The following is a 16,338-nucleotide window of genomic DNA, read 5'->3' on the forward strand; positions in this document are numbered from 1 at the left end:
TTAACACAGAGCAAAATAGTAATGGCTTAAACAAAATAAGTGGTGTATTTTTCTCTCATGTAAAAGTCAAAACTGCTAGGCACCTCAGATGGGTAATTGAGCCGTAGGGGTTATTCAAGAACCCAGAAACTATCGTTCACCTTTCTGAGGCTAATGCTGTCTTACTACCCACCTTCAGTCATCTCCATGTTCCAACCTTGGGATGAAGGAAAGAGAAAATAAAAGGCAAGTGATTTCCTTTAAAGGTTTCACTCAGAGTCGGCAAACATCACTACCACTAGCCATATTTTAGTCACATGTCCACATTAGCTATAAGGGAGTCTGGGAAATGTAGTTTTTGGCAGAGTTCTGCCAAAGACTACAAAGGAGTAAATGAACAGTGGTGAGTATTGACAATTTCTGCCACTGTATCTTAAATAATCTCAGATTACCTCTGGGAATTCATCAAGAAATGGATTTTTCCCCATTTACCTTCTATTATTCCTAGAATCTATTGAACCCAGGAAGTTTCCTTTTAAAAATTTCTAATCACTAAATTCTAAATATGAGTGATGCTATGCTACATGCTAGCAAGGAGCAGATAAACAGAAACAAATTTCATTAAAATACCAGCTTGTTTTGTTGATACTGACCCTTTCAATAGTAATAGTGCTTCCTCTGTCTTACAAAGTACACTGCTTTTTTGAGGCAGGCTGTTTCATTATTGAAAGAAGTTAGTAAGCCCAAATGCTATCTCTGTGTAACTTTTGTCCTTGATTGTAGCTGTGCTGTTTAGAAGATTAACAAAGGACAAAAAACCTTTTCCAACTCCAAGTTTACTGTGCAACTTATTTATTAAGGAGTGACCTTGGGCTCAACTCTTGTGGGGTAGGGTGGGGCACGTAAGCTGTGTTACACGCCCAGCAACAGCCTGAGCTGACCATACAAGGAACTCTAGAGCTAAACTGTCCCTTCAGAGTTGTCCTGAGTTTGATTGACATGCATAACCTTTATACTACTACATCAGTCTGTTCTCTGATATGGGCAAGCTAAGAAGGGGAATGACCTTGGGTGAGGTGGCTTTCTGGAGCTGAAGCAGATCCTGAAGTGTTGTACCAATAGCACACTCCTAGCAGCTGCTACAAGAAGCCCCTTCGAAGAGGAATCTGTGTGGTAGCTTTTGGTGTCCACCCCAAATTTTCTATACCTGAAATAGTGCTATTTATATATCATTGCCATTCAATATGTGCTTGTGTGCGTGAGTAAATGAGTGAGTGAACAAATACGTGAGCTGGACCAGGCCAAAGACAGAACACTGTGGCATGTCACCACCCTCTGATTTTTCATCCATTGATAACACTTCAGCCTCCTTGTTCGCCTTACAATGACTTGCCTAACTGTCCTCTCATCCTGGTCACGTATTCCCATTTTGGCCAAACCAATCATGGAGATGTCATTAAGCACAAAGATGAATTTGAGAGACATGAGATGCCTGCTTGCCTAAATCTGCCAGACCAGAAAAACTATACAGAGATAATGATGGGTTTAATATGCCATAACTATTTCTTTGTGCTGGCGCCTAAGATTATAACCTTTTCCAAGTGCTTTCTAGTCATTTGTTTACATCATTTTCTCTAGAATTTTGGATTAATAGGAAACAGTTTTGTGGTCTGCTATGTTCTACCTGTGTAACCTTAGAAAAGCCCCATCATTGTTTGGAGATTCTGTTTCCTTTTCTGTAAGGTGAGGTCTTTATAGCCTTTTTGTGCAGATTACTGTTGATGTCCAGCACACCACATCCTCTTTGACTTTTTGTACCTGTGCTTAGCACAGTGCATGGCATACATTAGGTACTTATGTAGTTATTTAATAAATGACCACATGAACGAAGCATGCAGAAGATCCTAGACACAGTATCTGATGCACAATTAGTACTTTGCAATTGTTGCTTCTTCATTGCTAGTTTGCATGATCATGGATGCTAAGATGTATGTCGTCTGACAAGTGGAGACCCAGGAAGGCTAGTGGTGTAATTCACTCTACTCAAGTCCAGAGGCTTGAGAACAGGGGAGCGGATAACATAAATCCCAATCCCAGGGCAAGAGAAGATGAGATGAGATGTTTCAGCTCAAACAGTGAGGCAGAAAAGGGAGTGAATTCTTCCTTACTCTGCCATTTATTCTATTTAGGCCCTCATAGATTGCATAATGCCCACCCACATAGAGGAAGGGTTTACTTTACTGAATCCACCAATTCAAATGCTAATCTCATCCAGAAACAACCTTACAGACATACCCAGAAATATAATATTTATTCTGGGTACTCCATGGCTAGGCAAGTTTACATATAAAATTAACCACCACATTAGTCTATATATACATATATTTTTTTTCTTTTTCTTCCTTAATTGAGAGTCATGGCTTTGCTTTCCCAGTTCCCGTCTCCTGCCCTAAAAGCATTCTGTGTTTTCATGTTTCAGATTATAATATACCTGCATCCTGAGACTTGAATTCAGTTAAAGGGGTTTGGGATCTTTTGAATATCTTAGAATTTAATTCTGGACCAAACTGGATCTACCTTTTAAAGGAACTGCTTTTAAGATAATTTTTTTTTTCATACTGGACATATGTGACTGATATTTCATTAAACACAAATAGAAACTTTGTACTTATGCCCTGAAGGAACTGGTGTATGTGGGAAAGACATTGAAATCTGAAAGACCTGAACTGAACTCCTTGCTAACAGTACTGCTTAGGCAAGTTTCTTAAACCTATTCGAGTCTCCATTTCTTCATATCTAAAATGGAAATAACAGGGGTGCCTGGGTGGCTCAGTTGGGTAAGCGTCTGACTCTTGATTTTGGCTCAGGTCATGATCTCACAGTTTGTGTGTTTGAGCCCTGTGTCGGAATCTGTGTTCATGAGTTCAAGCCCCACCTCATGCTTTGTGCTGACAGCTCAGAACCTGGAGCCTGCTTGGGATTCTGTCTCTCCCTGTCTCTCTGCCTCTCCCCTGCTCTCTCTCTCTCTCAAAATAAATAAAATAGTTTTAAATAAATAAATAAATAAACAAATAAATAAATACAATAAAATAGGAATACATACTCCTACCTACCTTACAAGATGGTTTTGGGGATGTCCATCCCTTTCTGTGAGTACAGCATATAGATTACTCCTTCTAAAGGAGGACATGGAAACAGGGACATGACATGAGTGGTTTTTCTGTATGTGTGCCTTTATACCACATTCCCTACATTCAGGGTAAGAGCACCGCTCCATTACATCTTTCAAAAAAGGCTTTGTTCTTATAAAGTAAAATTATTTCTGAAAATTGCCAAAGAAAATAATGGGTACAAGATCGAACTGTAAGAAAATATGCCTTTACAAAAAGCAACAAAATGAAAATTCAACATACAATTGAATACAATTCCATTTTATTTTATTTTATTTATTTTATTTTTTAAATGTTTATTTATTTTTGAGAGAGACTGAGAGCATGAACAGGGGTGGTGCAGAGAGTGAAGGAGAAAGAAGATCCAAAGCAGGCTCCCACGCTGACAGCAGACAGCCTGATGTGGGGCTTTGAACTCATGAACCATAAGATTATGACCCGAGCTGAAGTCAGATGCTTAACTGACTAAGCCACTCAGGCACCCCACAATTCTATTTTAGATCATTTGAGATAAATGGAAATAGACACTTTAGTAACGTCACAATTACTCAAACAACTTGCCTTGGGCAAGTTATAAAACCTATACTTTGGACCTTGAGGGTGTTATGCTGAGCGAAATAAGTCAGGCAGAGAAGGACAAATATCATATGTTTGCACGTATAGGAGGATTAGGAGGAACTTGATGGAGGAACAACGGGAAGAAGAAGGGCGGAAATGGTGGGGGAAAGGGAGAGAGGCAAACTGTGAGAGACTCTTGAATGCTGACAAAAACTGAGGACTGATGGATGTGGGGGGGAGGGGGGGATGGGCATGGAGGAGGACACTTATGGGGATGAGCACTGAGTGTTATGTGGAAACTAATTTGACAATAAACTATTTGTTAAAAAAAAAAACCTATACTTTGGTTTCTTCATCTATAAATGAAGATAATTACCATACATACTTCATAGAGCTATCGTGAAAGTTGAATGAGTTAATACATATAAAGTATCACTATGCGTACTACATTTAGAGATTATTCCCTTGTTGTCAGGATGTTCTGCAAAGCCTAGGGCACAATTTAAAGAATATCATTAATATATGCAATAAATTGGGAAACCCAAATAGCCCAAAGTCATTTAGAGACAAGATCAGTAATAACCTTGTCCATAAAACTGGGCAAATTAATAAAATAACCTTTTTTGTGTGATGCCTATGAACTGGTTTAGGAGGACATTTCTGAAACATTCCTAAATTGTTTTGAGTAACATAAAACCCCCCTAAACAAGTATGGATCTTCTTCAAAAGACTGTGTTGAAGGCTAATATTCACAATGGGATCCTATATTGTGCATTCCATGTTACATTATTTAATGTGGAACTGACATCTTTTCCCACTCCTCTTCAAATCAATTCCTCAAATATTTGGTAAGCACTTTCCATGTTATCAGGCACTGAGGGCTAATATCACAAATAATGGGCAAACTTTATCCAACCTTCTTGCTAGCACTCTGCCTACAAATTTATCAGATAACAATGTCACTAGCTGCACGCAGACACTGAACTTCCTCTCGTGGTCCAAACCCCTGCCTATGTTCACTGCAGTTTCCAGATTGGAGTTATGGTCTTCTATTTCCCCTCTGGCCTCCACTGCAGTCTCCTGGCTCCCTCACTGCTCCTCAGGTCTTGGATGCGGACACCTCCATTGCCCTCAGATCCCCCAAGGAGTGCTGTCTCTGATCCGTCTGCAGCCGTGTGTCTTGTTCACTAGCTACTTTGAAACTTGTGGTTCCCACAGTTCTCCTGGAAGTGAAAAGACAGATGCTATGGTTTCATTCTTGCCATAGTAGCATCTTTTCCTTTCCTCGTGTGCTACCCTTGATGCCTTTACATTTGTTTTTTTGGTAAGCCACGAACCCTGCTGGCTTACCTCAAGAAGTTGTCTTGAACGACAAGTGTTTAGTTCTGTACTAAAAATTTTTGCTCTGGAGTAAGTCAGAAGGAAGTTCGTGTTCTGGCTCTGCTCTCATTATTCATGTGACCCTGGACTAGTTGCTTAAACCTTTAAGCCTCAGTCAAGGCTTAGCCAAGTGTAAAATGAAGCTAACACTACTACTCACCTCATAGAGTCCATGTAAGAATTAAGGAGGTGGTACATGTAAAGTACTTAGTGCTTTGTAAGTAAATTTATATACATAAGGCCCAAAGGAGATGCTTAGTAAATATAGCTATTATTAATCAGAACAACAATAGAGTATTCATGGTGACTACTTGTCAACATCCTTTAAGGTCATAAACCACTTTGAAAACTCACGATGGTGATGGTGGTGGTGGTGGCAGCTGTAAAAATTTGAGTGCTATGTGTCAGAGGCCTCACACATATTAATTCATTTATCCTCATAGCAACTCTATGAGATAGGCACTATTATTACCCACGTCTTACAGCTGAGAAAATTAAGGCAGGGAAGTATTAAGGTCACCCAAGATGTCACAGCTAATAAGCAAAGTTCCTGTGATTTAAACCCAGAAGTTCTGATTTCTAATTGAGAACTCTTACCCACTACATTATGCTACTTTTGATGAAAGCTATTGGCTCTCTTTCCAGGGGAAAAATAAAAAGTTTATTAGCTCATCAAAAACATTTTGCAAACAACTTCTGAGCACCCAACAAGCTATCACTCTGAAGGCTGTCGCTTTGATGGGCCCCATAGGACTCTTGATCCCAGCTCAGAAGCCCACTTCACAGGCTTTCTTCCCCCTCAATCCACAGACATACCTTCTATGGTACGTCCTGTGCCATTTTGTGACAATACAGCAAGACTGAGCTGACAGTTCAGGCAGCCTTAATTGCTGCTGTGTCACGTGTGATTTCTAGTTTATTAAAAGTCTCTCATTTTATATGAAGACTTCATGCACTTTTGTTTTAAATGTTAAAGAATGATACTTCAATTTATATGATTCACATATTTCAGTTCCCCTAGTCAATCAGCAAAATTTTTTTACATTGAAGATTTATTATAATAATGGTTTACAGTTTATATATGCTGTCATAATCAAAAAGATGGAATGACCAGCCACACTACTAAGCAGGCAGAGAGGTGGTGATCTCCCCATTATACAGAAGAAATCAACTCAGAAAGACTGAGATGCTGCTGAAGGTCTGAGGACCGGGACTTGACTTTCAGTATCTGCCTCCTTTCTGCCAAGTTAAAAACACAGTAGGCTTTTTTCATCTACAGAGTAAGGGTCTATAATTCCATTATCTTTAAATCCTCTCAGCATGAATACTCTGCTGCATATTCTGACTCAAGAATCTCTGTGGGAAGCTCTCTGTTTTAGGGAGAGTTTGGAGAGATAGCAAGGAGACCAAGAAAGAGAACATTTCCTGGAAGCACACTGGTTGAGTAGGAAGAACACAGGCTTTTGAATCTATATCTTCTTATCAGTGTCCATGGGCAAGTTCCTTAACATGGAGCTTCGGTTACCAAATCTATAAGATGGGAACAAGAAGATCCATCCTCTTGCAGGACTGATGTGAAGGGAACATGAGATCATGCTGTAAAATGCCCAGTGAGGTGCCTGTCTCCCAGGAGGGGCTCTTTAAGTATCAGTTTCCTTTCATCTCCACTGTTCTTTGAGTTAAGAGACTTGTAAGAGTGAGAAAGAAAATAAAAATAGAGAGGGAGGACTTGAACAAAGTTAAGGAGAAGAGGGCTGATAGAAATGATGTAGGAGCAGGTGTTGACCTCACCCTGGTGCCTTCTCCCCTTCCCCTATAAAATTCATTGCTACAAGGAATTAAAGAATTTGGCGTGGCCTTCTGAGGACTTATTAGTTTAAGCTTATTCCTGGTGCTTTGCAATCCATAACAGAGTTATTTAATAAAAAAATACGGGGAGAGGGGGATAAGCTTTGAACTGGAGAAAGTCTGGTGCTGTTTGCCTATGCCAGGTGGCCCACCCACCCTGCCACCCCCAAATTAGCCTGCCAGTGAGTAAAATCCATGAGTTTGCTGCTGCTTGGTAACACCGCCCCCTTTCCTGTCCTCACTTTGGCAGAAGGTTCAGCACCCCATTGAGTTCAGCAAAAACAAAGAGTCATCAGTGGGGGAGGAGAGCTCAAGTCTCCTACTCACTGCCATTCGCTCAAGATTGCTGCAGGGTGCAAGGGGAGGCTAAGGGGTGCATTCAGATGCTAAGTGCTCAGCACAGACCTCCAGTGTAGCTGGTAGGGGGGAAGAGGGTGAGCTTGGGTTCTAGTCTTTAAGGAGAACTTCCCAGGGCAAACAAGGTCAGGATTGGGTCTAGACCAGATATATAAGCTGCCACACCCCGTTCCAAATTCTGAGCAGACACTGTGACCAGATCCCCCCCACCCCACCCCCTGGCCTTACAGAGAAGGACAGACGAAGAAATGAGTAGGACCTTCCTTTTTCAAAATATATTGTTCTCTTTCCTACATGCTAATAAGCCATGGACTGCAGAAGAATTCGTTTCGTACCTGAGATGTATTTGTTCTTCATTACTAATTATTTTTTCTTAGGGAATTTTTCATTGCTTCCAGTTTCTGACCTGTAAAATAAAAATAGCATTTTTCCCATGCTTTTTGTGCCCATCCTGTGCTAGTAAGAAGAAATCTGTGTGTTGGATGCTTTGATCTTCTTGAAAATGGGCAGAATATGAATTCAATCTGGATTGCCTTTGTCATTATTTCACCAATTAATGTTGGTTCCACCCTCTGATCATATGGTCTTTTGCTCCACTTTGTGAGGGGTAAGAATTAGAATTTCCTTGCATAAATCCAGATTCTTCCATCTTGTTCTAGCTCAGACAACTACATCTGATTGGGGAGGATGGTTTCAGAAACATGATTACCAAGATTAGAGACCTAACACCCTCAATATCTGTTACCAGCTTAAAATCTAATTGAGACAATATAGCCACAATTTTGACACATAAAAATATTAATATGTCCTCAACCAGAGGCAGAGAATTCTTGAATTACATGCTTTTAATTACAACACTAATTATAATCAAAAAGGCTAATTTTTAAAAATATTTTTTAATGTTTTTAAAATTTATTTCTGAAAGAGAGACAGCATGAGCAGGGAGGGCCAGAGAGAGAGGGAGATACAGAATCTGAAGCAGGTTCCAGGCTCTGAGCTAGCTGTCAGCACAGAGCCCTAAGCAGGGCTCTAACCCACGAACTGTGAGATCATGACCTGAGGCGAAGTAGGACGCTTAACCGACTGAGCCACCCAGGTGCCCCAAAAAGGCTAATTTTTGTATCATTATGTTCCTCTGCCTTGGTTGTGCTAGTCTTACTGGTATACAGTTTGAATCTAAAACTTTTTATTAGCTAATGGCCATAATCAGAGTAGATTGGGCTCTGTAATGAAGCAATCGATCTGAAAAATAAGTTTGTAACAGTATAATTTGTGATCGATTCAGTAAGTGTTGGGTTATGTCATCCAGCACCCAGACCTGCAGATTCTTATCCCATGAATGGGGCCTTCCCTCAAGACCTACAACATTGGGGGACATGTAGCAGGTACTTAGAAAATACTTGGTTGGATGAATGGATGGTCTTCACTGTGGGAAATAAAATGGAACTTGGTATTTTGCTATGACAAAATGCAATGTACATCCCTCACATTATTTTATAAGGAGAGCAGATTTATAGCTCTCCATTTCTTTGATCTTAACCCTTGCAATTCACCCATGTTTCTGCATTATTGGATGGATGAATAATATGAACAATAACTTTCTTCTCTTATGGTTTGCAAGTTCTTTTTTTAAAGTTTAACTTAACGTGTTCTTCTTTTCTGAGGGCCAGTGTTTTGTCATAATTGTCTTCCCCTGATCTCACATATCCAGTGAGATGTCTGTTCTCCTACCTATTTTTTTAAATGTTTATTTATTTTTGAGAGAGAGAATGTAAGTGAGGGAGGAGCAGAGAAAGAGAGAGACACAGATTCTGAAGCAGGCTCTAGACTTGGAGCTGTCAGCACAGAGCCTGATGCAGGGATCGAACTGATGAACTATGAAATCAGGACCTAAGCCAAAGTTGGACCCTTAACCAACTGAGCCACCAGGCGTCCCTGTTCTCCAATCTAAAGCCTCAGGTTTTGGGCACTTAGTACATACTGTCTTATCATTTTTACAATATTATGTTTATTTTTGTACTAAGGAGTTTCTATAAGTGTCCAAATAATAGTATAAAGATAAGTATAGCAATATAAAAAAAGAGCCCCTGGAAGGAGAATTGTTTTTGCTGTCCAAAACAATCTACAGCAGTGGATGTACTTTTTAATTGTTTTAGAAAAAAAACCAAACTCTTAGAATGTGAATCACTCAAATTCATTATGTCAGAAAATGTTTCCTTGGCAACTGGGGGAAATTTCAGAATGAACAGAATATAGGTGAGATTTCTTTCTCTCTAACAGACAGCCCTTCACCGCCCACAGACGGTAGGAGCCATCATTGGAATCCGCTACCAGCACAGCAGTGGTACAGGGCCAGTAAGCCGCTATGACCTCTTGTCCTGAAACGGCCAACAGACAGGGAGGGCAGGGTGGACTGTCCTTACTCTGTTTTGCCCTGTACAAACTCCCTTTCCACTTCCTAACCTATTTGAAACCCCTCTCTTTTATTTTTTTAACTTGATACTTAGGGAATCAAAATCAGCTTCCCAAGGGTAACGAAAAATGACAGCATATGTCACATCCAGGCATTTTCTGAGATTGATTCATCTGTTTCAGCTATGCCACTTCTCATTTTCTGAGATTGATTCATCTGTTTCAGCTATGCCACTTCTCCGCAACCAACAGTTACTAAACCCCTACAATGGAGAATTCCTGCTAAGAAACAGCCATACGCTGCATTGGAACAGAGCAAAGCCAAAGTCTCTGCAGTGGCCTTCAAGACCATCACGGTGGGGACGCCCGCAACATGCAGGGTACCTCCTGCCACTCTTCCTTGTCATCCCACTCTAACCTGGCTCCTTGGCCGAGCCTCCTTCCCCCAGATGGCCACAGTGTGACCTCCCTCTAAAGCTCAAGAGTTTGTTCAAGCCACGTTCTGAATGGCCTTCCCTAACTACCATATTGAAAAATCACAAAACTCTCTACCCTGGCACTCCCAAACCTCTTTATTTGCTCTACTTTTAAAAATTGCATTTATCATCTCCTGAAGTCCCAAACACTGCTTATTTATTATGTTCATTATTTGTTATCAATCTCCTTCCTCTGGTCCCCAAAATAAGCTTATTGGATTTTTTTGGCTATTATTCTTATTGCTTTGTTCACCAATATGCCTAGGGTAATGTCTAGTCTTAATAGACACCCAATAAATATCTGAATAAATTACCGTTTTGCTCCTTTTGTCATACATAACTGATAAGAAGTGGTTATACTTATAATCTAATCTCATTCGTTAAATATAAAGATCCAAAATAGAGCCATCGTATTTTTAAGGTTAAACAGCTGCAGACTCCAAAGAAGCTTATAGGTTAGACTTGGTTTTTTGTGTCTTGGTTCCACTCTTATGAAACTTGATGCCAAAAATTCCCATGGCAGCTGGTTCCTTGTTAAGAGTTCAAGGATGTATTTAGAACATAAAACCTCTGTGTGAGGATCACTAAACTCTGCTGTATGTGTTCTTCATTCACCTCTGTTAGCTTCAGCTCTGGGTCTTAAACTAAGTTCAGCTGTAAATGTTGCTACTTTTGAGCCCCTTGAGCAGAAATGTAGGCTTTAACAAGACCTAACTTGAATGACTCCTTGCACTAGAAAGTGGTTTAGAGGAAGGATGAGCTGCCTTTCAACAAGGCTTGCAAATTAGAGAATTATTCTTTCTCAAGCCATAGCACAGGAAAATCCCTGCATGAGAGACAATTCATTGATTATATTTTAGGTATATGTTTTGTCCAGTCCAAAAATGCACTCATTCTGTTTCTCTGTACAAGTGTATCCAGAGGTATACATCTCTTTTCCAATTCTCTTAGTAGCTTTTCTACAATTAAAAAATCAACTCTGATGCCATGAGCTCATTTTAAATCAAGAAATGTCTTTGTTTTCTTCAAAGGAGAATTATCTGATAGGGTTTTTTTTTCTTTGTCTATTCAGGTGACATTCTGAAGAAATCCTTAAGTCAGAGGTCATAGCCTAGGTGTTGGAACTGCTAACAATTAAAGCAAAACAACATATTGAATAAAAAATGGTTTAATCATCATGAAGTCTGGAATGGGAAGGTGTGGGGAGGGGGAACAGTGCTTATCATTTGTGTCTTTGTGTTAATTCTGATTCTAATTTAATACAGTACATTTAATTCTAAGAAAAGCCTGAGAAATTTACTTTCTAATCAGAGTTTAATTCCAAGGTCTGAAACCATGCCTAGAAACACAAATTCACGTCCTGAAAAGCTCATTCCCTGAGACCTGCTCTGATAGATAGGCCTGATGTATTTAACTCTTTTCTTTGGAAAGATCCAAGATTATTTTCCAGGCTCTTCCATCTGTGAGCTTTTAGCTGATAAGGCCCTGAGAATGGGTTAATCAGTTTAGGGCACTTGGTCTGTGCCATCGGCCCATGCTGACCACGCTGTGGGGAGGTAGGTAAGCTGCGAACCGGACCCAGGTCTGCTCCTGTGTAACGGTGTAGGCTTGGAATTTATCTGAGCCTCCTTTTCCTCACTGGTAAATTAGAAATAACAAGGACACCAAGGTAAAGATAATAGTAAGTTCTCAGTTAACATTACCTCAGTGTCATCCACATCTTTTAATCTTCTCAACATTCCTACAATTCCACAACAACTTCCTACAACAATTCCGCAACAAATCTACATCCCTACCATATAGAATTGAGAGGCAGTACAGCTTGCTCAAAGACATCCAGAAAATAAGGGGTTAAGCTAATTTAAATATATAAAAGCTCCTGCTCACCTTCCGTGACAATTCCTTTGAAGCTGTTTGATTTTAACCCAAGAATTTCTTTTGTCTGTAGGTTGAGAACATGGACCTTAATAACTAATTTCTCTGTGCTATTTACCTAGGGTCTGGGACCAAAAGCACCAAGAATGTCAGTGCCTATTTTGACCCTCAGTTATTCTGCAACATTAGTTTTTGGCTATGAGAGAACATGCTTCCCTCGAGATCTGATCACACAGCTCTTTACTAATGTTTGTACAAAGCTGTGCTATTTCCTGGGAGCTTTTGTAACATATATCTGACCCTGGAGTCACTAATAGCAGAGAGACCAACAGTTAAGTAGCAGCTAAGTGAAACATTTATAGGAGCTGGTGAAGGAACCATTACAATGGGGTCACATCCCTTGAGGCATATACAATTCAGCTTTATTTCAAAGAGCAGTTCATCTTTCTGTATTTTAAAAGACATTATGCTTCAAACATTTTATAGTGTTTTAATGGCCTCCAGAAAGGGAATTCCTAAACATCTGTGAATGCCTCCAGTGTGCCTAGCACTGTTTGGGACCAGAGAGAGTCCGTTCATGACCGTTACTGTGAGCTAATAATCGAGTGGAGACACCTAAATAAAACAGGACAAAATAAGAACTGCAAAAAATATGCTAGCAATGTGTGCCTTTGTTTTTCTGAGGCTAATAAATAAATGCCAGGCAACAGAAAGACCTTCAATATGAGTTTGGTCCTTTAAACAAAAGGAATGTGCTGTGATCAAATAAGAGAAGGGAACAACTGGTTCTGATGGGAAATCTTGGAGAAGGCCTCATGGAAGAAAAGGTCCTGGCCTTAAAAAATAAGTAAAATAGTAGTTGAGGGAGAAGGAGAAGGAATCAAAGGCCACAGAGGTAACCCGAGCAGAAGGCAGGGAAGTGTGTGAGTGAAGCGAACATTCAGATGGCCAGGAGCCTCCACAGTTAAGCATGGGCTTCATGCAGACAGCAGTGGAAGGTGAAGGTGTGAGGGTAAATTGGAGCCCATCGTGAAGGCCTAACTGACACAGAATGGAACGTGTATTCTAATTTCTGTATGACTGGGAGGTTTTGAAACAGCAGAGTAATATATTCACTTCACTGTTTTTGAAAAATAATTTTGGAGGTAAGCAGAGGATGAATTTAGGAGATGAAACTGGAAACAGGACCATCAGCCAGGAAGTGCATGTACAAGGTCAGTGGAACTCTACCGTCAGCCAGACATGAGGCCTTCACCAAGACAGTTGCCCAGGAAATAAAAGAGCATTCTGAGGGGCCAGCGACCACTCATTAGGAAAATAATCTGCTAATGTCCATGGGAAGTGGGGAGACATAAAATATGGTATGAAAGAATTGGTGATTCTAGGCAGGGTATCTTGAGAGAAGATGATGGGTACCAGGTTCCCTGACAAAACTGAAGTTTCTGGATAATCTCATGTTTTGATTTTATGACCATGCTCAGCTCCATTGCAATAATAGCATCTTCCAAATCACAAAACATAATTTTCCATTTTCAAGGCACAAATCTATGTGATAAAAGCTATTTGATAAAAGCATTCAAAAGAGAGGTTACCATGTGCCTTAATGAAGGCCACACCAAAGCCTTCTACAGCTTGAACTTACAGGGGAGGCAAAACTTTATCTCTACCCACATAGGCTTTCAGCTGAGACTGTAACAAAAAGACAAGTCAATAAGAGAAAAACAAACAGAAGTATATTAACAAGCACACCTCCCGTATACATGAGAAACACCCAGGAAAAATAAGTAACTCGAAGAGGTGGCTTTCGAATTCTGAATTAGGGGAGGGGATGTAGGCCTCTGAAGGGAGAGAATCTGATCTTTAGGCAAGGTGAAAGAGCCCTTAGGAGAATAGACAGGAAGAATGGTTTATGACAAAGTTTGTCACAGCGTGGGATCCACTTCTAGTTTCCTCTCCATGTTATGAGTCAGTCCTTCCTGACTGATAACACCCCTGGGAAGGGGATTGATGACATTTCTTTTGGAGGATTTATCTTTAGACAGATGAGGATTGTTCAGAGAAAGCATCTCCCTGCATTTACTGATTTCAAATGCTTGCAGTTCAAAATGATCAGTATACCAAAGTAACGTATTTTGGGGTGCTACATTCTGCCGTTCTTCAAGCCAGAGCCAGTGACGTACGGGAGACTGTGTCAGAAACCCAGAGGAAACCATTAAAGAGTAATTCCTTGAGAGCTGCTGTAAGTGAAGTTATTCTGAGGCTTGAGCTGCTGCTTCTTGAAAATACTTTTCACTTCTCTCATTTTCTCTTCTTTTTCTTCCTCATGCTACGCTTTTTAGAGGAAAAGTCCGGTAAGGAATAAGTCCTTTCCACATTTTGGCCAAACATTATTTATTCTCTTCAGTTCCATCATCTGCATATCCAATGATTGACTGTGTTTAACACCTAAACAGGATTTTGAATTTTAAAAACAAACCTTTGTGAACCAGGACAAGGCCTAATTATACCCCGTGCAGAAAAAAGGAAGTTGGTTGCTAAGTGATTTTACAAGCCTATTATTAAGGGCCAGAGGGTAATTTTGTAAAGATTTATGTCTGCCTCAAAAACAGGCATGTGATCAAATATTTTAGGTATTAAGTGTTATTTATTGCAATTTCTCCTGGGATTAGTCAAGCTACACATACATACCATAAGCTCAGCAAACACTTTGTTAAGTTAATTTCTTGTTTAATGCACAAAATGATAGCATCCATGAATGAAGGCCTCTGAAGCTGGCCTACAAGAGGGAAGTTGTCTTTTTTATTTAGTTTCTCATCTAATCAGAAAAATATCCCCTTCTGGAGTTGCAGAGACAGAAAAGGAAGATCTTTGTAAAAGTGCAAAGCAACTCTTCCACAGTCCTCTTTAGTATCAGTGAGTGATTTTTAGTGGCAGCACAAATGTGCCATGATGTACCTACATCATTGTTTATATTAGGACAACAATGAAACAGATCTACTGAAAAAAAAAAATCCGATGTTCTCTTCTCAGTTGCCAGGTGTATTGGGAGCATGTTCCCAGGATGCCAATAGTCGGCTGACTAGAAAATATGCAAATGCTGTTTGCAAGTTAATGAGCCCCGAGAAGGGTTTGGTGGTTGGTTGTACTTACCTCACCTAAGTGGATGCTGCAATAAGTGCTGCAACGTGTCATCCTGTCCATTGTCCCCAGCCTGGCAGTCCCGGTACCACCTGCAGGCTACGACACTTGTAGGAAGTCCCAGTGATAGGAAGGGAGGAGAGGTGGAAGACACAGAAGAACACAAAAGGAGATCAAAATATTATAATTTATAGAAATATGAACCCAATGCTTTTTTGTTTCTAAAAATAAAGTAAGTGCTTGTTATTATCACTACGGCTCATACTAAGACGAATGGCCCACCTCTGAGTAATTGAGAGTCAACTACACATTACATGCTTTGTGGCATACAATTTTATGCTTTAGTAGCCTTTCTTTACGTTTTGTCAACTGCACTTATTCTTGACTCTGAATCTTTCTCGGAATTATCCAAATTTGGCCACTTCAAATATTGACTGAATCATGTGGCCTGAAGTTGACCTACGGTGTCTTAACAATTCCCTGTTCCTCATTGGTTTCCACCCTGTTGTCCTCATAGCAGTTTTAACTACAAGTAACCCTTTTCCTTGAGAGCTGTTTGTTTCCACGGGTGAGTCTCCCTCCCATTTCCTTGCCTCATTTTCCTGTGGAAATGCCCATCTTGTTGAGTCCTCAATCTGATTGAGTCTTAATGACATCTAGCAGGCTCTTTGTTTATCTTCCCAAATGGAGATTCAGAAGATCATCTCAACCAAGTCCTATTGGGTATGATAGGTAGTCACTGGAACAAATCTAAAAAGACACAAACACCTATAGGGGGTGGGCGAGGGGGAGAAGTGTTTGCCGGATAGCTAGCCTTCACCATAAGCATTTAAAAGCAAGTCAGAATATTGGCTGGAATGAAAATAATGAGCATAATGATCACATATTCTAATTCTTTCCTAGAAAATGCTCTAACATGAATCACTGAATTTGCTGTTACTAGCCTGTATAAAAATATTTGTTTGGTGCTTTGTAGCTTTTCACGCATTTTCCTCTGGTCCCCCATAGCACTGAATTTAGCAAATGAGGACGTTGTAAAGCTTCAAAACCTGAGGCTGATTTAGTGATTTTGATGAGCAAGACATATTGTGTTTGGTTACTTCTTTTTATAAATATCTTAAAACACCCGCATTGGCTAAGACTAA

General features: G+C 40.1%; 1 protein-coding gene across 4 annotated transcripts in view; it reads left to right on the plus strand.

Moving 5' to 3' along the window:
- SGIP1 (SH3GL interacting endocytic adaptor 1) overlaps positions 1-16,338 on the plus strand; it is a 212,817-nt gene that overhangs the window by 112,453 nt on the left and 84,026 nt on the right. Inside the window, exon 9 of one of the 4 annotated variants that reach the window (XM_039233460.1) lies at positions 14,395-14,406. The exons of the other annotated variants lie outside the window; for them this stretch is intronic. Within the exon in view, the coding sequence (XP_039089391.1) occupies positions 14,395-14,406 (12 nt within the window). The remainder of the gene's footprint in view (positions 1-14,394; positions 14,407-16,338) is intronic. 4 annotated transcript variants of the gene reach the window in all.

This window comes from Hyaena hyaena, unplaced genomic scaffold, assembly GCF_003009895.1.
Source record: "Hyaena hyaena isolate Hyena2069 unplaced genomic scaffold, ASM300989v1 scaffold_75, whole genome shotgun sequence".
In the NCBI taxonomy this organism is placed as follows: Eukaryota; Metazoa; Chordata; class Mammalia; order Carnivora; family Hyaenidae; genus Hyaena; species Hyaena hyaena.